This window comes from Leopardus geoffroyi, chromosome D1 (genome assembly GCF_018350155.1).
Source record: "Leopardus geoffroyi isolate Oge1 chromosome D1, O.geoffroyi_Oge1_pat1.0, whole genome shotgun sequence".
NCBI classification, from domain to species: domain Eukaryota; kingdom Metazoa; phylum Chordata; class Mammalia; order Carnivora; family Felidae; genus Leopardus; species Leopardus geoffroyi.
In genome coordinates, this window is record NC_059329.1 from 71,677,872 (window position 1) to 71,700,870 (window position 22,999).

General features: G+C 48.1%; 1 protein-coding gene across 1 annotated transcript in view; it reads left to right on the plus strand.

Moving 5' to 3' along the window:
* INSC (INSC spindle orientation adaptor protein) overlaps positions 1-22,999 on the plus strand; it is a 126,730-nt gene that overhangs the window by 85,520 nt on the left and 18,211 nt on the right. The window contains exons 8-9 of the mRNA XM_045484617.1: positions 15,371-15,542; positions 19,741-19,919. Of these exons, the coding sequence (XP_045340573.1) occupies positions 15,371-15,542; positions 19,741-19,919 (351 nt within the window). The remainder of the gene's footprint in view (positions 1-15,370; positions 15,543-19,740; positions 19,920-22,999) is intronic.

A 22,999-nucleotide genomic window follows, 5' to 3' on the forward strand; every position in this document is an offset into this window, starting at 1 on the left:
GGGCCTCTCTCACCCCTGCCACGCCCCCTCCCCCAGGTCCTGCCGACACCTGCCCTGTGTGGTTTGGGCTGCTGAGCGCTGGCCTCAGAGGCTCCAGTGAGGCCGGCTGTTGATAGTGTCTAGGGGGGAGGGGGGAGAAGCCTAGAGACAGGCTGGACTGTAGAAACCCCAGCATGACCGGTGAGGCAAAGACGGGATGGGGGGTGTGGTGCCCGGGGCTGTTGCCAGCTATCCACTCACAAGGCCTAATTCATGCACTAGTCAGATAATGTCAAAGTTTCAGCCTTCCGCTGATTTACTGGCCTGAGCTCCTCACTGAGGCCACCTAATTAATTGGCAGTGAGAAATGTGCTGGATTTGGTGAAATTCATCTTTGTCATGTGGCTTTCCCCCCTACCCCACCCCCAATTCCCTCCAACCCTGAAGGGGTCCATTAAATCATTCACAGACCTCACTGTCAGAAGTGTGGGTCTAGCCAGGGCACCAGGCACTCTGCCGCGTGATGCCTGAGCTCTGCCTGGCTTGGGGATCTTGTGTGGTCCTAGATTCAATCGTGGATTCATTTATTCACTCTGTGGAGTCACTTCAGCATCCACTTCCTCATTCCTTCCGCCATCCGGTCATCCATTCACTCACTCATTCATTCACTCAGTCCATCGCCCACCAATCATGCTACTCATCCACTCCCTCATGGCACATCCACCGAGAAGCAGCCCAGGGCAGTGGGGAAACCACGGCCTTTGATAATCAGGCTCTCCTGGTTTGGAACGCAGCCTTCTCCACCTATGAGCTTGTGCTACATTTCCCTGAGGAATTTACTCACCTTCCCAGAGGTACAGTCTCCTCAGTTAAATGGGCATGATGAATTCTACCTCCTAGCACTGTCAGAGGAGGATAGATAGACACTGACAAATGGTAGCTATTACGATTATGGCAGGTGCAAGGCTGATCACTGGGGTTTAGAAAATCAGTGGCCTGAGGAAGATTACAGTCCGGTGGACAGGGGGGCACTGACATGGCAGGAGGAAGGGTTGACGTGGTCAAAGACGCCACCTGGTGCCCAGTATGGAGAAGCTGGGTGGGGCCAGAGCTCAAGTCCTCACGTCCTTTCCATTTTACTGATGGGGAACCTGAGATTCAGGAACTGTGTCCCCTCTGCTCATAAACGTAGAGCTTTAGAACCAAGTCTGGCTGGTTTTAAAGCATGTACTTTACACTGTGCTGCCTTGAGAAGAGCTGGCCCTTCTGAAGTGGGGACTGCAGGGGAATGGCTTCCAGGGAGCCAGGCCGTGGGTGTTGGCTTGGGCAGGGCTCAGACCAACAGCGCTGGAGGGGTGAGATATCAGAGACACAGTAAAGGCTGCTCCAGAGGTATCTGAAGGGTCTTTCAAGAATCTATCCTTTTTTCAGAGGTCTGGTTCATCCTGGCCACAGCACACCCAGCATCTCCCACTGAGGGTGGCCGGGGAGAAGCCCAGAAGTTTAGACAGTGGAAAGGGCTGTCCCATGGCTGTCAGAGGCCACAGGCTGATGGCACAACCTCTGCGTGGGATGCTGGTGAAGGCAGCTGCAAGGAGGCCATAGAGCTGGGCTCAAAGGGCCAAGGAGGAGCTCCCAGGGAGGCCAAGGGAAAGTGGCCTCAGTAAAGGCAGAGAGACTCCACAGCTGGCCAGTCGGTGGTGGGGCTGGAAGTCTTTCAGGAGCCCTATGTTCAGTGACCTCTGGGGCCCAGAAGGAGAGACAGTGTTCTCTGAACCCCACCTTGGAGAAGACTGGAAGAAGAAAACAAGGGCCCAGGAGGGAGTGAAGGCCCCAGAGCCATACACACCCCAATAAGAGCAGAGGGACCCACCGCAGGCTGGGTGGCCAAATGACCCAGCCTGCCTGGACTGGTCAAGGCAGCTTTCCTGCAGGACTGAACAGAGAAGGTGGACTGGCTTACCAAGGGGGAGGACTGTAGGGCTTGGGGAGCCAGATAGGGGGCTGGGGAGCAACCTTGCTTTCCTCTTTATAACATGGGGACACCTCCTCCTTCATGGAGCTGCCATGATGCACAACAATGTGGATACAATGGTGCAAAACAACAACGTGGGCGCGCTGCTCAGTGGGGCGCCTGCACAAGGGAGCTCTCAGCCTGTGTTTGCTTCCCTGCCCATTTGTCTCCACCATTTCAGATTGATCTGTAGAAACCCTGCTCCCAAAGAGCTGAGTTCCGAGGATTTGACAACAGTCCTGGCAGATGTTCTGAGTGGTTAGAGGGATGGTCAGGGCATTGTTGGTGCAGGCGCTGGGGTTGGACAGGGCCAGGTGACAGGATGGGGTTGGAGGGGGCTGGGGACTAGAGAGAGACTGGGAATCTGAAGGGCAGGGACCTATGGGTCCAGGGCCATAAGGGGTGGGAGGGGGGGGCACTCAAAACCCAATGCTAAGATGGCCTCAGATAACCTCTAAGAAAGTTCTAGTAATTGCTTCCTCCAGCCTTAAGACCAGACACAATCTTGCTTTCAAAAGAGCTTCTTTTTATTCCCATCCCCTTCCTCGTTGTATTTTTTCAAATAAGAAGTTCACCCTGTGCTGGAGCCAAAGGGAGAGTTTAATGAAAATCGATGGAGAAATTAAAGATGGAGAGAAATTAAAGATGAGCAGGGGGGAAGGGATGAGGGCCCAATATCAAGTCCAAGGAGAAAATCATCAGAGGAATGGGAAAAATTCCTGTCTGTCCCCATGGAGCTCCCTCCCCCTCCACTGTTTCCTGGGCCAGCTTCTTGGGATTGAGGTGCCGTGACATCTGAAGGTCTGGGCTGGAATCAGGGGGTGCTGGATCCAGCTACTGAAATCCCAGAGACCCTTGGCAGGAGGGAGCGGGTGCAAAGGGACTGATGAAGAGGTTTTGCCACTCCTGCTGCTGTTTCAAAGGACTTTCTCTCCACTGCTTTTTCCTCGCAGGGTTGCAGGTGGTCATAAATAGGTAATATTAGCCCAAAAAAAGTTAGCAGTTTTTCTTTTCTTTTGCCCATTTGAATCTCAAAATCACTATGTAAGGAAGGCAGGGAGAGATGGTTATGCCCAATGTACAGAGGGGAAAATTGAGGCTGAAAGGCATAGAGACAGTGGAGAGGCAGAGCCTGGACTGAGAACCCCATTCTTTTGGTCCCAGCTAGGGGTTCCGTTTGCTACAGCCTCCCCTCCACACTCTCATTAGCTGAAAAGGGCGAAGTGTGTGGACGCCAGGGCAAGGCAGCTACCCTATCTGGGTGGAGTCAGTTCTAATAAATGTGTCAGTGAGGTTGGGCAGGGAGAGTGGGGCAAGAAATCTTTGCTTAGTTTAACTTGCAGCCCCTTCTTTACCTACGAGTAGCTGCTGGAGAGGGGGGTGGAAGAGAACACTTCTGAATGGAGATCCCAGATGCCTCTCCACCTGGGCCTCAACCCACCCAGGCTTATCAGCTCCCCCTACCCCTCATGCCCCCGGGTCTTTGACTGAGTTGGGAGTGGGTTGGGACAGTGCAGAGAACCCCAGGGTTCCAGGTCTGCTGTCTGTGCTGTGACAGACAGACAGGAGTGGGGACTGCCGTGGTCACCTTCCCCTTCCCTGCAAGGGGGCTGTCTAGAAAGAGTGTGGTTCATCTGCTTCCCTGAGTTTTGAGTCCCCCAAGCTCGTCCCTCTGCCTCGGGAGCAGGGGTGAGGGGACTTGTAGGAGGCCAGGATGTGAAGAGACCAGAACAAAACTAGGCACACTGTCCCACCTCCCTGCAAGCCCCCCACCCCACCTCAGGAGTTCACGCTGGGATTACAGGCCAGTATTGTTCAGGCTGAAGGAAGGCCCTGCTGGCTTGGGGAACTTCACCCCATGCGCAAGCACAACCTGAGTTTGGAGAAGGCGTGGACACACCTGGCAGCCTGAGTGAGCTAAGTGCTGCTCAGAGCCAACTGCTCTCTGACACCGACTCTAGGTCCCCATGCGCTATGCAGCAGCGGCCCCTGGTGGATAAGAGCAGCAGTGGCACCCTGTCACACTGCCCCAGGCTCTCTTCCGGAGCTGACAAGGCTGGTGGGCTCAGGGCTGGGAACCACTGATCAGGCACAGTGTATCTTGTGTGTGTGTGTGTGTGTGTGTGTGTGTGTGTGTGTGTGTGTGGCAGGGGGTGGGGGGGAGGAGAGTAGGGAATGGGAGTGGGGAGGGAGATTTGCAAATTCAAGGCAACAGGAGCTTCTTCCTACCAACCTAACTTCCTCTAGCAGGAGGATGTGGATACATCTTGTAATCTAACATATCTCTGACTTCCAGAACCCTTCCCAAGCCCCCCAGTTCTCACTGGACCCCAAGCCCCTCGGCCTGGCACGGAGGTGCCCTGTGAGCAAGCTGCCTCCAGCACATTGTCCCCTTGGTAAGCAGGCCTGGCTTCCACGCCCGGTTTCAGCATTTAGTGTGTGTTCACCTTGCATCCCCTCTGAGCCCTGGTCTCACCTTATGTAAAGTAGAGTGTTAATCCATGCCTTGCGGGCTGTGAGGATGAACTGAGTCCGTGTGCCACGAATGGGAGTTTTTTCCCCTTTCCTGCCAGAGTCCTCTTCCAAATGTCTTCAGGCCTTCCTTGCCCCGGAGCACCTGCCTGGGCTGGGGTGGCTTCGGAGGGCATCTCACCTGCACTTGCCGAAATTGCTCAAGTGCCCTTCTCTGGATGGCCTTCCTGACCTCTCCCTCCCTCTTGGTGCTCACGCTGTACCCGGTGCTGCTCCTGGAGCATGTTCCATGTTGCCTGGCCTCGGAACTCTGTCTAAGCTTCCTACCAACAGACACCGTGTCACCCATCCCCCTCAGGGAAGCGGCTTGCGTACCTAGGTGAACAGCGCTTGCTGCCTGACTGGATCAGTACTGTTGGAAGAGTTCTGGTGCATTCCCCCTCATTACAGAAGACAGTGTGGAGGCCCAGTTACTGTTACCACCCAGTGATGTGCAACCCCACATTCTCACTGTTGGCAGCAGGGCTGAGGCCAGAATGCAGGTCGTGTGACTTCACTCAGCTACAGCCTGGCACGGCCTCTGTGAGCAGTTTCGCACCCAGGTGTGGGGTGGGAGCAGGGAGTGCAGACATTGTAAGCGTCTCTTCAGTAAGGACAGAATGCCCCGAGATGCTCTTTATACCATCCGTCCCTAATAATTTGTCCCAGCTTCCCATCCCCTCCCTCTCCTATGGCTCTGAGCCCAAGTTCTTACGTCCCCAAGCAGACCTTGTCCCCAGGTTGGGGGTTAGTGGGGATAACCTGGGGCCAGCCCTTCCTTGGCCACTGGTTTGCTGGGGACCCAGAAGGAAGTTTTCTAATCTCTGGGAACCTCAGTCTTCTCATTTAGTGGCGGGAAGTGTGTGTTCTGTTGGTACTGTGGGACGCGTGGAGGAATTCTGGAAGACAACTGTGGTGAACAGAAGTCAGAAGTGCTGAGCCGGCTGGGCTAGGAATTCTGGTGCCTCTTCCCTGGGGTTGGGTGTGTGTTGAGGGGGCGCTGTTTCTCTAGGAGATGTCAGAGGGGAGCTGGGTGCCTCTGTCCCCTGTGGAAGCCTGTGGTCATGTGCATGTCTGTGGTGGGCTGAGGAACAGCAAACCGGGCAAGGTAAAATGTTGGTCAAAGTGCATCGCCTAGGCTGCATGCACCACAAGTGATCTGGTGAGAGCAGCCGTTAAATAAGAAGTCCGAGGTCAACACGATGCTAACGCTGGGGAGAAGGGAAGTTGCACTACAGAGAAGCCAGGGTTCCTCAGGGCACTGGACCAGGTGCAGAGATGGAGACAGCATCACCAGCACTGCTTTCCCTCTGGCTTCCGAGGCAGAACAGGTGCTAGTCCGGAGGTGAGCAGGGGAAAGGAAGTTGCTGGGGAGGGGAGGGGACACAGTGAGGAGGCTGAGGGGACAAGAGAGGTATAGGTTTGGGGCAGACTTGACTAGGGAGGACCCACTTCCTGGGAACATCCCAAGCACCGACAACAGGTCTCCCAAAGCACAGAGCCAGGACCAGTGTCCTCGGTCCCTGCCAGCAAGCAATAGGGCCTCTAGTCCCACTCAGAGACAAAGAGACACAGGGAGAGAGAAGGGCGATGAGAAAGAGGAAGAGACTTAGAGAAGCATGAGGGAGGGAGAGGAGATGGGGAAACACAGGCACAGGTTAAGAAGGACACAGTTTCCCAAGGAGTGTTTCATTCTCTTTGGGTTGCTTCAGAAGTATGAAGTCGTTTGCAACCCTGTGATAGCTGGACATGAAGTGCCCCGATTGTGATCTGCTCAGGCATAGAGTGATCTCTCATGATGGTTTTTAATTTCAGTCTCCCAATAAGCAATGATTTTGAGCATTTTTCCATATCCTAAGTGACCATTTGGTTATCTCTTTCTGTGAAATATCTGTCTGAGACTTTTGCCCATTAAAAAAATGACTTCTTTGTCTTTTTGTTATTAAATTCTAAACTTGGAAAAATATATTGTGCATATGAATCCTTGGTCAAATATATGTATTGCGAATATCTATTCTCAGCCTGTGGTTTGCTTTTTCATTTTCTTAATGGTGTCTTCTGATGAATAGAAATGCTTAGCTTAGGTAAAGTCTAGTTTATTGATCTGTTCTTTTGTAGTTGATGCTTCTTGTGTTCGTTTAACATATGTTTGTTTTCCCCCAAATCATGAAGATATGCTATATTTTCTACCAGGATCTTTATTGTTTTACGTTCCATATTTATGTCTATGATCTATTTCACATTAATTTTTTTAATGACATTCAAAGTTCAGTGTTTTCCATATGATATCCAATTAAGCCAACAGCATTTATCAAAAAGACCATCTTTTCACCATTTAATTAAAGTGATGCCATTGTTGTAAGTAAAGTGATGACATACGCATGAGTCTGTTTCTGGAGTTTTTTTCTGTTCCATTAGTCTTTTTGTCCATTCTGGTGCCAATATGGTACTAAGTCACTGTTGTCTACAATAAAATTTGATATTTGGTAGTATCCTCCAAATTTGTTTTCCTTTAAGATTATCTTGGTCATTCTAAGCTCTTTGCCATTGTATGTACATTTTAGAATGTACTTGTTAATTTCCATAGACACACCTGCTAAGGTTTTGATTGAGATTTCTTTAAATTTATAAATAAATTTTGGGATAATTGACATCTTAAACAGTATAGGGTGTTCCAGTCAATAAATGTAGTATACCTCTATTTATGCAGATTGCTTTTAATTTCTTTCAGCAATAATTTGAGTTTTCAGTGTCAATGTCTTGCACATTTTTTAGAGTTATTTCTGGGTATGTTTTTATGTCGATTAAGTGTTATTTAAAAATTATTATTTTCTAATTGTTGCTGATACATAGAAGATGCAATTTTGAATATACTGGTGTGTAGATTCTTTTGGATTTTATACAGATTTGGATTGTGTACAATTTATGTGATCCATAAATTATGACACTTCTGCTTTCTCTTTTCTGATTTTACTTTTTTATTTCTTTTTCTTGTCTTATTGTATTGGCTACAGCCATTGTAAAATGTGAAATAGGAGTGTTGATAACGGATATCTGTCTTGTTACTCATTTGGGGGAATTCTTTCAATATTTCATGATTTCATTGTTAACTGTGATATATCGTTATACTTTTAAGGATTAGATAACAGGCTTAGAGAAAGTGAGTCACCTGCTCATTTCACCAAGTCAGCAAGTGGTACAGCTGAATTGTGAAGCCAGACTTTCTCCTAAGATTGTGCAGCTTCTACTGTATCACAGTTACTTCTGGAACAGTGATGCTCAACTAGGGATTCCCATTGGCACTGAGGAGTCTTTAAAAATATTGATACCAAGACTCTACCCCAGATTAATTAAATCAGATTTTCTGGTGGTAAAGCACAGGCATGAGTATTTTAAAACTTTCCTAGATGATTCTAATCCTCTGAGAACCAGGCTAAGAACCACTAATCTAGAAGCACTTTTGGTACTGTTCCCAACCCAGCTGTGCCCGGTCGTGCTTTACTGAAGACTTGACTTTTTTTTTCACATCAGCACAGGCCTGCTCACCCTAACCCAAAGGGAAGTGAACTTGTTCTCACTGACCTTTTGGTAGTTTCTCACAAACTCCACTGCTTCTACCCCCAAATGCCTTCAGAGCATTTGTTTGACAATCTGCTTTAAAGAAAATCATCTGCTTGACAGGTGATTTTTTTTTTTTTTTTTTTTTTTTTTTTTTGGTCAATAAAATAAAGTGATTTAGTCCCTGATTTTTCTCCACCGCAATAACTCACCTCTCTCTACCTCACTGACTTGCTTGCCAGACTGGTTATATAATCCCTTTCATCCATTGTCCCATTCTCTATTACATATTCATATTTGTTTTATCCACTTTGACACTTAGTTTTTAATCAAAGACTCTTGTTTGAAATAGCAAAGGAGGTTGAGTGGTGTCTGGGATATGTTAGTTTGGGAGGAGAATGATATTATCCTTCTGGAGGCATGTTTTACTTTCTGTAGCTTTCTACTGAGCTGTCAGCTCTACCAGCACTCCTTAAAACAAATACCTCATGTTATAAAGCGAGCCTTTAACCTCTTACCTTGTTCACAGATTCTGTGCTGGACCTTGTCCTGATCTGGTTTACATCCCGTATTCAGATGTTGCTTCTGACCGATGGATTCATTTATTCCACCTAATGCTTTGCCCTGTCCCTTGCCCCACACTTCTCTTTGCTTCCTTAGGTATGACCCTTGCTTCCTTCTCTATGATTGAATTTTCCCTCTGGCTATATCCTGGGCAAAGAGATCTGTCCTGCCTGGTCCCATGAACAGGATTCCAGCTGCTCTTTGGTTCCCACTTGTCTCTCTTTTTTTTTTTTTTTTTTCCTGCAGACTGTAGGTGTCTGAGTGGATAGAAAGGCAAAGGAGGAAATTTGGGGGTCTTTAGGTCATGCTCCCTCCCCTGTGGCTGAGTTACCACTGCATTTGTGTGATTCTGTTTAACTGTTACAACCCAGTGACCAACTCTTCTGCCTTTCCCTAAAACCTAAACATGCAGAAAGGAACTGGAAAATAGCAGCCCAGCACCAGTATATATTACGTACTAGCCAGTGTCCCTTAGATATTTGCGTAAAAGTCACCAGTGATACTTTTCCAATAATCAATAGGAGAACATTGCTCATAAACCTGATGTGATGTTTACTGTGTATTTTGGGCTCTTCAACTGCATTGGTCTCATGCTCCTTCAAGCTCACCTCAGGGAGAATTTCAGCATTCATCCGTTCCCTCTGTGTCCAGATCGCAGGTCCATCAGCCCTGCTGCCCAGGTGATGACCAGGCCAGACCATCCTCATCACCACTTGTATGCTCTCCCACGAGGAAAGCTTGGCCTTGTGCCCAGACCCATCCCATTCCATGTAAAAGCTAATTACATAGAAGTGCTTCCACCCGCAATTTCTTTAGGGATGTGAAAATGCTTTGATTAGATTGTTCTCCTGGAATCATTAAGTTTATGTCTGGGGATGGGAAGTGGGTGGTTTGAGAATGGAGACTTTCCAGAAATGGGACCAGTGTTTCAGGAAGCTGGCCTCAGGCTGGGACACTCCTGGGCCCATCATAGGAGCTAAGCTAAGCAGCCCCCATCAACCTGATCCTCTCACCAGCTTCTTTCCTCACTGCCATTCCCAAAGGCTGCCCAGAGGGGCCCAGGGAAAAGAGTAGGGAGACCGGAATGGGAGTCCTGGCCCAGGCATCAACGTGCTTCATGGCCTTGGTGATCTCTTTCCCTCCCCAGGTCTCTGTCTCCCCATAATTCAGCCTACTGTATTAACTGCCATATGTTGGGCCTCAGCTGGGTGCTGGGGACCAGAGAAGATTGAATACAGGAGCTGCCTAAAGCAGCTCAAATCTGGTGTAGAGTGGACATATAATCCTAGGAGGACAACCTGTCGCAATAAGTGCTCTAGTTGTGGTCAGACCAGGGTGGTGTAGCAGCTTGGAGGACAGAGACGCTCTGTCTGGGGGAGGCAAGTGCGTGTTCACAGAGGAGGTGACTTCTCACCTGGGTCTGAGAAGGAAGTGGGGAGGGAAGACGTGGAAGATGACCACTCGAGCTTTAGGTGAACGGGTTTGAGGGGCCTGTGGAATATTTAGTCAAATTAGCCTTGGAGTTAAACATCAAGGGATCCAGTAGCAGGTTGGAAATGTAGGTGTGGATATCAGGAAAGAAGATCAGGGCTGGAAAGCCAGGTTTAGGGGTCATCGTAGTGAGTCAGTCACTGAGGCTACTTGCCTTGGGTACTATTGACTGAGATGGCACAAAGGGGGCTGAAAGGGAAACCGGGGGTAAGCTACCTTAGGTGGATGCAAAGGAGGAGAGACTAAAATAAGTGGTATTTAGCTGGGAGGAGATGAGCCCCCCAAATGGAGTATCATGGAGTCCCAGGCAGGAGAGAGTTCCCAGCAGGGAGGGGTGTTATAAAGGCCAAATCATAGAGAGACTGGGAGGCTGGTCTCTGTACCGGACAATTCCCCAAATCCTTTTTAAGCATGTAATCTCTCTCCCTCTCTCCTTTAACTTCTCTATGTGTCTGTCTTTGTTTTTCTATCTCTTGTTTCTTCCTGATTCATCTTTGTACCAGTGCCTAGTTCAGCCCATCATAAGGTAGGTGCACAGTTAATGTCTGATGAGATTTAAAGAGATGCAGAATTGTACTACTTTTCTCTCTGTTCTCTTTCAAGGGATTATAGTTATTCCTCTTATTGGTGCTGGTCAGGTATTGAAATAGGAGTCACTCCCCTTTAAAAATCCTAGTTCTGGGCTGCATGAGCTGAGGTGTCTAAATGAGTGGGGAAACCCATGGGCCCCAACCCAAAGGGCTGAGGTACCCAGTGGTGTCTCAGTTTCAGAGGAGCCTACAGAAAGGTGAGTAGGACTCAGGGCCCCAGATCTAGAGATGGCTACAATCATCAGATGGGGATGGGGTGGGATGATGGTACCCCCATGTGGCAGGTGTGGTACATGCATTATCTCCATTAACTTCCAATATCCTCTGAGAGTGGTATTTTTACTCCCACTTATAGAGAAAGGCTCAGAGAAAGTACAAAAGTTGTGCAGCTAGTAATGTGCAGAAGCGGGATTCAGACCCAGGGAGGTGTAATTCCAGAGCGTGCGCATGTTCAGATGCTACAGGAATTGGTTCAGGTGCTGGGAAGCCTGAAGCCCAGTGGAGTCGTCCCCTTAAGGGCCTCCCACTGTGATGAACTGATTGGGTTGGGGCTGCTGAGATAATGATGCACACGGAAATCAACTTGGGCTAGTGGCATCTTGCTGACAACAGACTAAGTGGCAGGTCATTAGCATCAGAGCCAAAAGCCCAGGAAGTTGACCTATGTGACAATCGACCAAATGGAAAAATGAGCAAAACACATAAACAGGCGATTAAGAGAGAAAATCCAAATGGCAAAACCCAAAATCAAACCAAACCTAATCTTAGCTTCATTATAGAAAGTGAAAACATGCATATTAAAATAAAAATTCTATATACCCACCAAACTGGCAGAAACTTAGAATCTGACAGTACCAAATGTTGACAAGAATATGGACTTAAAAGTGAGTTTATACATTGCTGGTAGGACTATAAATTGCTATAGCTGTTCTGCAAAACAACTTGACAACACCAGTGAAATTAAAGATATGCAAATCCTATGAGTTAATAATTCCACTCCTCAGGTGAGACCCCTGGAGAATCTGGTATGGATGCACCAGAAGACACGTGGGAGAATATTTATAGAGGCACTGTATGTTACAGCAAAAACTGGGAAATGACTCAAACTACCATGAACAGGAAAATACATAAATGAATTACGATAAATTTATACAATGAAATACCACACGGCAGTGAAAATAAATGGACCTTAGCCACATGCACCAACAGGGAGGAGTTTCCCAAACATAATGCTGACTGTGGAAAAACCAAATTACTATATGCAGTGTGCTACCATTTGTGTCAAGTTCAAAGCCTTGTAAAACTAAATGTACACATGCAATAAATCAGGGAATAATTAAGCACAAAATTCAGGACAGGGGCCCATCCAACACTGAAAAGCAGAGGTATGAGATCAATAACTGCATGCAGGGGGCTTTCTGGGGCTATTTCATTCCTAATATTAGAATTTCTGGATGGGACGCCTGGGTGGCTCAGTCGGTTAAGCGTCTGACTTCAGTTCAGGTCATGATCTCGCGGTCTGTGAGTTCGAGCCCCGCTCGCTTGGGCTCTGTGCTGACAGCTCAGAGCCTGGAGCCCGCTTCCGATTCTGTGTCTCCCTCTCTCTCTGCCTCTCCCCAACTCATGCTGTCTCTCTCAAAAATAAATAAAACTTTTAAAAAAATTAAAAAAAAGAATTCTGGATATTAGGCATATACATATATGTGTTCATTTCATTATTTTTTATACTTCATAAATTTTTAATACACACACACGACACACAGATGTATTCTCTTTTGAAGGGATGACATATTTCCTAATTAACAAGATACCAAAAGAGATCTGAAACATATAAAATAAATTAGAAGGAAAGCAGAACAGTGGACAGTTACATAGATAGGACGACATAGATACTCCTCTCTGGGAACCGAAGGGCAGAAGAGGAATCAGGCTAGGTCAGGGTTACTTTCCTGGGGTCAGGAATCTGTGGAATCCATGTTCCCAAGTTGACTGTTTCTCTGGAGCTGCTCATTCTGGTAGTGGTCTTTGCTCGCAGTATCTCCTCCATCTGCAATGCCATTACTCTTCTTTACTCATCTGAAGTGTGTCTTCTTCAGTCAAGTTTTGCTCACTTGCATTTATTCCCCACTTAACCCAAAGCCTACTATGTGTGAGGCCCGGAGCAGCCATGAGTGACCAAACTGTGGTACCCAGGCTTACAGAGCGTCCAGGGGAACAGGGGACATGGAAAGACAAGGGAGAGAGAATCACATCACAGTGGTGCTGCTCCAAATTGTTGGTGCATGAAGTCATCTGTGTGTTTTATTAAAAAGCAGATTCCGGCCTCCCTAGAGTCAGTCTTACTGAATAGGTCTGGGGGAGGGGGCAGGAATGTGCATTGAAGAAACCCTTAGTGAATTTAGTGCAGCTAATTCTCCCACTTGGAGAAACAGTGTGATAAATGCTATGGTGCCAGCAGATGTATTTGGGCATGAGCTCCAAGGGCTACCTTCCCCAGCTGGAGTGTGGACATTAAGTCAGGGTGGCTTCCAGCGGCCTCTGCATAGGGCGTCCTCATTGGAAATCACATTATAAAATGGTTATTTGTGGATGAGTCACCTGCCCCACTACATGGAACACCCTGCCCTGGCTCACTTCTGCTTGGCACACAGTACGTGCTCGGGAAGATCGTACCCAGTGGGTTTCCTGAGGAGCAGTCTGGGTTGGGAAGCAGGTCTGGTGTCTAGGCCTTGATGGCAAAGCCCTTGGAGACTATTAAGTCCTTGGCCTCTCTAGTGTGTTCTGATTGGCCCATCTCCCTGTGTGTTGGGGACTAGGTTTGGGTCCAGTTTGGGTTTGACCAGCATTCTCAACGGGGTTGGGGAATGCAACTCCGTTTGTATCCAAGGTCAGACCGAGGAGACCAGATCATTGAGACCTGTAGCTATAACCTTGGATGGTGCCGGAAGGGGAAAAGGGATAAAGGCCAGACAGGTCTAAGTGGTTTCTTACGTTGTTAGTAGGGCTGCTTCCTGTTTCTAGGCCCAGAGCAGCCCCTTTTCCTTTCCTGGGCTTAGCTGAGGCCCCACTCTTAAGGCCTATTAGATACCCGGCATGACTCCAGTCCTGCCAGTGGCCACCTGGCTGCTGTTTGTTCTTCTTTATTAGGCACACACAGGTGAGTTTTATTGCGGACAGCTCCCCCAGCTCCTGTTCCCACATTTGTCTCTTTTGAGTCTGAGATTGCCAAAGGCTTTTACAGCTAATGGACCTTACAGCTCCCAAGAGCCATTTAAGGGAGGCCCAGAACTCAGTGGTGGTAATTAGTCAAAAGAAACACTGACCTCTGGAGACCCGCTTAAGTTGAGTGGCAGTAAGTGAGAGTGTAGGGACAGGAGGCCCAGACCTATGGCAGGCAAGGGGAGCATCAGCACAGGTTTCTCCCCCTTTCACCTCTCCCTGGTTCTTCCCTGGTCTCATCCCTACCCCCGACTCCTAACAGGCGAAGGACGTCTTGGTGCTTGGTGACAGGGTCCTCAGGCAGGCTGGTGTCCTGGGGCATCTAAGGGGCTGCAGGAGCCCTGCTGAGCCAACCTTGATAAGTTACTACCCACCCACTCACCCAGCCTTTCTCCAGAAAGCCTCATCTACTGACCTTTGATGGTGTCAGTAGGTGGAGGTCTGAGTTCCACTCCTCAGGAGGCAGTATGATGTCCTGGTAAAAACCATGAGCTTTGAGGCTAGACAATTGGGGTTCAAATTCTCAACCAACTACTCTGAAAGTCTGTGATCTGGGGCAAGTCACTGAACCTTTCTGTGCCTCAGTTTCTTCCTGTCTACAATGGGGATACTAATAATTCTGGCCTCAGAGAGTTATTACAAGGACTAAATGGTGCATGCACTGCGCTTGGAGGGCTGGCTGGCACGTGGTGAGCACTTGACAAGCAGAAGCTGTCGTTGTGCCAAGATGAAGTCTGATCGGGGCAGAACTGGGAAGCTGAAGTCTTTATCCGGCATCCCTATCCCACCATGCCAGGTTCGTTCCTCTCTGGTTGGGAAGAGAGAGCAAGCCTCCAGGGAAGCAGCCCTCTTTTGGGGGTGGGAGGGGAGGGTGGTGGAGGACACGATGGGGGGGAAGGACGTTGATCTCAGCCCAGTGCTGACCCAAGGAAGGGGGGAGGGAGCCAACATTTGACAAGCATCTTTCCTGGATCCGCATTGCCTGTTTCATCGCCTTAACCCCCAACACCCTGTTGGTGGATGGAGAATACAGAGTCTCAGAGAGGTTAAGCAAGTAACGCTAAGTCACACAGTGCAAGTATGAGGGGGCTGGGGTTGGAGCTCGAGGATGTGGGAGTTCTAAGTGACTGGTCTTTCTACTGTATTTTGCTGTGGTGGATGGTCAGGGCTTAGCCCTTGGGCACTTGGCTTGATGTCTGCTCTCTAAGAAGCCCGTGGGAGGTCACTGATCTCTGCTGGAGCCAAAGGATAGGCCTTCAGATGCCGGACTTGGGGTCATTCTGGGGGCCTTGCCACCGGGTTGTCCCTGGCTCCACACAAAGTCCTGGCTTGCTCTGGGAATCCAGCGCTGGACCCTGAAAGGGGTTTGTGTCGGTCTCATTACTGTCATGAGCAGTGGCACTCTCCCAGGAGACACGGGAACGTGTCCTCTCTTCCCCTGCAGGTGGACGGCGTTCTTTGCCTGGCCGACATCCTGACCGATGACAGCCACTCAGAGGCCACACGGGCTGAGGCTGCGGCTGTGGTTGCCCAGGTCACCTCCCCACACCTGCCCTTTACTCAGCACCTCGGCAGCTTTCTGGAGAGCATGGAAGAAATCGTGACAGCTCTTGTCAGTGAGTCACCCTGGGCGGGAGGGGCCTGCTGTGTGAGTGGGACTTGTCACAGTTGTCTTCAGGAGAGGCCAACGAGGCCTTCCTGCCCCCCGACACCCACACTCGCTGCACCCCACGTAGCTCCTGAATTGATGTCACGCTAGCTGAAATCCCACTGTTAATGTGTCAGCATCAGGATTTAAAGAGCTCTGTTGTCACGTCTCCCGTTAAAATGCATGCCGCCCTCTGAGAAGCTCCCTGATCTGAGGTCACATTGGGATGAACTGGCCTTTCAGATCGGAGACCAGGACAAGCCCCATGGAGAAGTGTAGGACCTTGAATTTTGGGGTCAGATCCTTGGCCAGAGAGACTCTGATGGGCTTTGTTACTAAAGTTAAAGTCTCAGACTATTGCACACAATGAATGTGGCAGCAATGATGAGGCAAAAAGCTTCTCAGAAGGCACTGGCACACCCCAGCCCACCACCTGCAGTCCCCCACCCCGATCCCACATCGTGAGGCCTTGAAAACTCTGATGCTTGTAGGTTCCCCTATTCAGATTTATGTCCTCTGGTTGGAGAATCATAGCCTGAGATCTAGAATACTCTCTTCCTCCAGTTTTCCTTTGCCAAACAGCATAAACCAGGACTTGTCTGGATCAAATCTTCAGGAAACTTGTTTGGCAATCCACATCCTTTCTTTTGTAGGTGCTGGCAAGGATGTGTGTTTCTACTTCTATCCTTATCTCTGCAACTGCGTCCATATCTTATTGAAACTGAATGAAAGTTAATCTCATCAGAAGATTTAGGGTTCACTCTTGGAATCATCACACCAGGGCTGGAAAGATTTGGAATAGCACAAATTTAGGGGCAGCACAGACTGGATTTGGAGTCAGAATATTCGGGTGTGGATTTTTTTTGTCTTTCCATTCATCCCCTCAACAAGTAGCTTTTGTCCGGCAATCCCGTGCGGGCCCTGTGTGAGATGCTACCATCTCACAATTTCCCTAATATATAAAACATGGGGTTGGAACCATTTCGCTTGAGCCTTTCTGGCTCTAGAATTTTAAGATCTATGAGTACTTTTCTCCTAATATATAAAACATGGAGTTGGAACCATTTCTCTTGAGTCTTTCTGGCTCTAGAATTTTAAGATCTGTGAGTACTTTTCCCCTAATATATAAAACATTGGGTTGGAACCATTTCTCTTGAGTCTTCTAGCTCTAGAATTTTAAGATCTACGAATATTTTGAACCTAAGAGTCATCAGCTAAGCTGACTTTATGGCTGATTCTAGTCACTGGGGCAGTGGCACCGATAGGCCAGGCTGGGATAAATAAATTGGCCAATATCCACATTTATTCAAAGTTGAGAAAACACAGAAGTCAATAGTTGAAAGTCTTGGCTGGAGGGAACTCAAGAGACCCTGAAGTTAAATGCTCACTCTATAGTAGGAGAAACCTAGGCCCAGGGAGGTTGAGGAACCTTCTTGAGGAAACATAACAGTGTTAGGATTCACTTATGCCAGGATTCTCTCCTACTCAGCCATCCTCCGAACCCAAGCGGGAACATAAATGAGTTGAAGAGGGCCAGATGGAAGAAGAAAATAAGAAAATTTGAATCTTGTATGGAATTGAAAAGCATGAGCACTGACGAAAGAGGGGGGAGGTCACTGATAAACTCCTGTCAATTGTTGCCATGTAGAAAAGGCCAATTTTTAAAGATAAGACAAGATTCCTAAGTTTTATAGAAAATCTCCCAATGTATAAGTGATTGCCAAAATAGCCACAAACAAACATACCAAAACCTATATAGTCTAAACGAGCTATCACTACTGCCCTTTCTCCATTCCAACTTTGCCCAGGTTGGGTTTCTCCCTGAAGGAAAGGATCCTCTCTATTTATTTCACCCTGATGAAGATGCATTGTGGAGTTTGCTCTGAGAGTCAGCAGATAGGATACATCTTCTGGGCAGGATGCCAGGGCTCTGTTCTTTGGTGGGAAATAGCCCTCCAATTTCTTGCTATTCCCTGGAAACATTTATAAATGAGTCACTGGAATCCTCAGCTTAATCTTTCTTACGCATCCCAGGTGACTCAGACTGTAGTTTAAATAAATGTGCACCCAAATTAAAAGGCACTTAGATGGTTGTGTTAATAATTGCTGCGTTGGCGGCAACCGTGACTGTATAAGAATTAGTGTGGGTGTTTGGATCTAGAAGAAATCTTTACAGCAAAGTGGGCCAGTGAGTCCTGTCATCTCACTCCAAACTTTGAGTATAGTGAGGTGGCCTGGAAGAGGTTGGCTGTTCCCAATGGTTTCCCAAAATTAGAGCATGGGGCAGTCATTGGAAAAGAGAATATGTAGAATTCTTCATTCCTGGGTGAATCTGTGGCCCTGCTCTGGGTGCTTAGATCGAGATTCTGAGTTGCTTCATTGGTCACACCTGGCTGAGGGGCACAGCACCGCCCAGGGGCAGACATTGCCCTCCTGGTAGTGCTGAAGCCTAACTCTGCAGGATCATCACTAGGAAAAAGTCAAAGAGGCCCAGGGATGAGAGGCAGCCTGGGACACAGAAGGAATGGGGACTGGGATCAGGCAGACCCGTACTTGATTCTAGGCCGTGCCAGTTACCGATAATCTCAATTCCACAATTTTGGGAACATCGCTTAGTATTGGAACCCTCAATTCTTCAGCTATAAAATTGCGATGGAAAATTGGGTGGTTGTGAGGATGGAATGATTTCATGAAGTCGGAGATATACAGCAGTGCCTTGCACAGAGTAAACTCAATAAATGGGAGTCTTGCTGTTACTAGTAGTTTTCTTGAGCCTCGGCTTCTACATCTGCAAACAGAGACAGCAATTTTCTACCGTAAGGGTGCTCAGAATGTCATGGCACAGGGCAGGGCACAACCAATACTGTTTTCTGTCCCTTTTTAGGTAGGGGCCAGGACTGCATTCACTCAAAGGGCCAAGGGGTGCCAGCTTCAATATTAGAACCTGGATGTACGGATTCTTTGTTTGGAAGCCAGAATTAGGGATCAGGATTGAACATAGCTCAACTCTTCCTGAACATTCTCCGCTGGGGGTACTTTCCTGATGTGTGGTTTATCTTCCTGTGTTTTCATAAGGGTGTTATCAGTAGGAGAGGACCTAGACCCAGGAAGCACCTTGATCGATGGTCAAGTTGGAGCTGAGGGTCAGAAGTTAGATCCACTAGGATGCATGACTAGTGCCACTGTGCCCTTTCACACCTCCTCCTGAGGCAGGAGTCCATTCTGGGCCAAGTGGAGCCCGTGGGGGAATGTGTGAAATTGTGGAGAGTAATGGGGCCTGGGGGAGATTCTCTCCTCTTTAAAGACCCATCAGACTCATTGGTACCATTACAGATGGTAAGTGGGGGACTCTGGTTAGGTCTGGGTTATGGCCACTAGGATCAGAAAGACAGAGCCTGCATTCAGGGGCTTGGTGTAAGACTTTTCCTCAGCCATGTGACCCTTATTCTGGGATCAGAGGAAACCCTGAAGCTCTGTTGTTGGCAGCTGGAAGGGTAAAGTCCTTATGTTTTAACTTCATCTTCTTAAGACAAATTCAGGAGCAGTCTAATGTACATTGCTGGAGACACAGACGGACTAGGAGCTCTTTACTGCCTCAGGGCCTTTGTACATGCTGCTGTGTCTTTGGCCTAGAACATGTTCTTCCACAGGTATTCTCCTGATTGCTCCATTTTCCCCTTACAGTCTCAGTTCTCACATTCTTAGGGAGACTCTCCTTATGCACCCCCCTGGGCCTCTGGTTTTTCTCTGTCTTAGCACTTATTTATTTTCTCCCTCACATTAGAATTTGCAATAATTTTATTATTTTCTTTTAAAAGCTCATTTTCTCTCGCCCACTACTAGGATGTAAGCTTAACAGGGGCAAAGACCTGCTCTGTGTTGTTCACCATGCCATCCCAAGACAGTGCCCGACATGTAGTGTTCACTCGGTAAATACTTGCTGGGTAACGGAGTAAATGCGGGTCATACACCAGGATTCAAATCCCAGCTCTGCCACTTACATAGAGAGATAAATTTCCCTCTTCAGTAATTACTTTCCTCATCTGTAAAATGGGTATCATAACACCTGCCCAGATGTTCTCCCAGAGCAATTGCGGGAACCAAATGAAATGCCTGATACGAAAGCGCTTGGCAGTGAGGCTGCTTTCTCCCTCTTCACCGTGCAGAACTGTGCCAAGAGGCGTCGTCTGGGGAAGTCTTCCTGCTGGCTTCTGCGGCCCTTGCCAACATCACCTTCTTTGACACGATGGCCTGCGAGATGCTTCTGCAGCTGAATGCCATCCGTGTCCTCCTGGAAGCTTGCAGCGACAAGCAGAGAGTGGATACGCCTTACACCCGGGATCAGGTGAGAAGCTCAGGGAGGATCAAGCACGGGGCCTGTAGCCATGAAGACAGAGGTTAGGAGGCCAGGGCGAAGGTTCTGGGGAAGAGGGAGACAATGAGGCCTGGCAGCACACAGTCCTGTTAGTCACGTTCTAGGTAAAGGAAAATGTCCTCCACAGACCTCGTTGCCTTTGGAGCATCTTCATGAGTCTACCGTGTACCTCGCTTTTCCATCCTGACCGCCACAGGGCCTTCCTCTGTCTCCATCCACAGCGGTGCATCCCAGGAGGCAGAGACCCATGGGAAGGTCCCCGGACCGCCTCTAAAATTCTGTGTCCCAGACTTGTTGCTGCCTGCCTGTCACTGTACCCTGCAGAGAGTTTCTTCCCTTCTCTGCCTCCATAGAAACAGGGCTGGGATCAGAGCCTTGATTCAGAGCCTCAACCCCTCTATCAGTCTCAATGTTTTTGTAGAGTTGAGCTCCACATAGAGTTTTATTTGGAGAAAAAGGGTTTCATTGCTACATGTGTTTGAAAACATTGAATAAGGGGACTTTTCAGAGCCTTGAGCTCTGAGATTATAGTACTCTATCCTGTCCCACCTCTATCATACTCAGCCTCCCTCTTCCCTACTAAGGGGTGGGGGTGGTGGATCAGGTGGGTGTTAAGCCTCTGTAAATTCCACTAGGTGCTGAGCTCTAAGTTAGAGGATCCTCCGGCCTCCAACCGAGATCTTCCCTGTCTCTTAGCTCCAATCTCTGTTTCTCCTAGCCAAAGCTGCCACTGCTTCCTGTTCCAACTTCTATCCCAGAAACTTCTGGAAAGCCTGCCCTGATGCCTCTCTAGAATTGCCTCCTTTCCCTGCAGGCTACGCCTCACAATGCAACGTTGACTTTTCTAATGATGTTTATGCCTTTCTAGTTATTTTATATAGTTTATTCCCCGGAGGGAAAAGAATAGAAGCTTCTCTGCTATATTATAATCCTGTAATAATCCTTTGGGCAATTCACTCTGAGCCTCACTTGTCTCATCTGTGAATGGGGTTGAATGCTATATACTTCACTAAGTTGAAATAAGAATTAAATTAAACTAATTTAACTTTAATTGTTAATTTAATTAATTAATTTTAAATGGTTGGTTATTTAATTAGTTATCAATCATTTGCTTAATTTATTTGATTTTAATTAAATTAAACTAACGAATGCAAACTCCTGCTAGAGTTCCCAGCACTTAGAAACTTAAATAAATGGAAGCCAGCATCAATGTTGTTATTACTGGCCTTTGAATGTGTGGCACGCAGCCCTGAGTGGGGAGCCTCCAGACTGGAGTTTCCTTATCTGTAAAATGGGCATGGTCTCTTCCAGCTCAGACATCCTGTAGCTCTATGTGCAGAGACCCTTTTTTTTTTTTATCATGAGCAGTGACTGGCCCCCCCTCCTGGAACCTCGTTGATCCCTTGGAAGGAGGGGGCTCGGGGTGGGGAGAGAGCATGAACAAGCTCCATGCAAATGGCAGTTCTTTCTGAATCTGGAGTCCAGAGTTTCACTGCCATACTCCCTCTCCCTGATCCTACCTCTCCCTCCCCTCCCCCCACCCCAGTCTGGGCTAGACACATCCAGTCTCCTCCCTGCCCCACCCCCCTCCATCCTCAGGACAGCTTCACCTTCTGCCCACCTTCTGTCGTGACTCAGAGCAACCACTTAGCTAGTGAAAGCTCAGCCATTAAAGAAACAAATGGCTCTTTCCTGTGGCAGGGGGAGGATTAAAGCGATCAGAGAGTTCTCTGTAATGAAGACAACGAAGATGAATTAGGCTCTGAAGTGCTCACCGCCCCCTGAAACACTTAGGAAATTAAATGCCTGTGAGGCTTCCGGTAATGCATCTGCCAATGACGCCAGTGCTCTGCAGAGCCTCTGGGTCTTGGATCTATATTTTGTCCACCTCCGCATGAACATCTCAGTGAGAACCCCTCTGTCACCCCAGCAAGCTGAATACCCTTAATTTGTCTAACAAGAGCCTTGATGGCCATACCTGTCTTGCACCCACCATTGGGGTGTGGACAGCAGGGAGGGCAACCTTGGATCTGTGTTCTTTCACGCCCCTCTGCTAATCTAGGGGAGCTGGATGTGGCATCCAGAACCCCCTGCCTCACCTGACATCTGTGTGGCCTAAGTTTTCATTCTCAGGAAGTAATTTTTAGGGGGCATGCTGCCCAAGGAATCCAGCTACCGCCACGACCTGGGGTAGTGAGAAAGGGGCTGCCTCATCTCTGCCCTGCCCGTAAGGTAGTGACACTTAGGGTGACAGGGACCCAGTTATCTTGTCTAGGCCACCACAGAAGCTTTCACTGAGCATGACTTTTTATGGCCTTCAACAATTAATTGCTTTCATAGAGGTGGAGGGTTCTGGTAAACCCTGGTGGAGGGTTCATGTTTTCCCCTGAAAACATGTTGCCTGCTTGGTGTTTTAGAATGTTCAGATTTTGTAGTATTTCTGAAAACACCCTGTGAATATTGTCATCAGGATTCCATTACCAGAAATGCCAGTTACTAGAGATTACCATTTTGACTCCCATTGCAAAAGCCCTCCATGGTTTATAAAAGCCTTTTATATATCTATGTGACACATAGGACATATTAGAAACAGCACAGGCTTTGAGTTCATTCAGACCTGAGTTCAAATCCTGGCTCTGCCTTTTCCCAGCTGTGTGACCTTAGACAAATCACTTAACCTCTCTGAGCCACAAGTTTCCTCATTTGTGTAATGGGGATAATCTGTTTCCTCCCTCTTCATGTCATTATGATGATTAGATGGCATAATGCTCATAAAGTAGTTAGAACCAAAGTAGATACTCAGTGATGAATGGGCCTGGGGTATGTGACAGAACCAGGAACTGGGATGGATCTGAGACAGGGAATGCCAGCTTCAGGGAAGGAGAATAGAGCCGAAAATGTAGGTAATGTGGTGGGAGTGAGTGTAGTGTGGTGCGAGTCAATGCATGTGTTGTTCCAGTCTGTGTGTGGGTATGTGCAAGTTGTGTGCGTGTGTGTGCGTGGGGGCGGGGGGAGTGTTGGTAAAGACTGTAAGCCACTTAAAGGATACG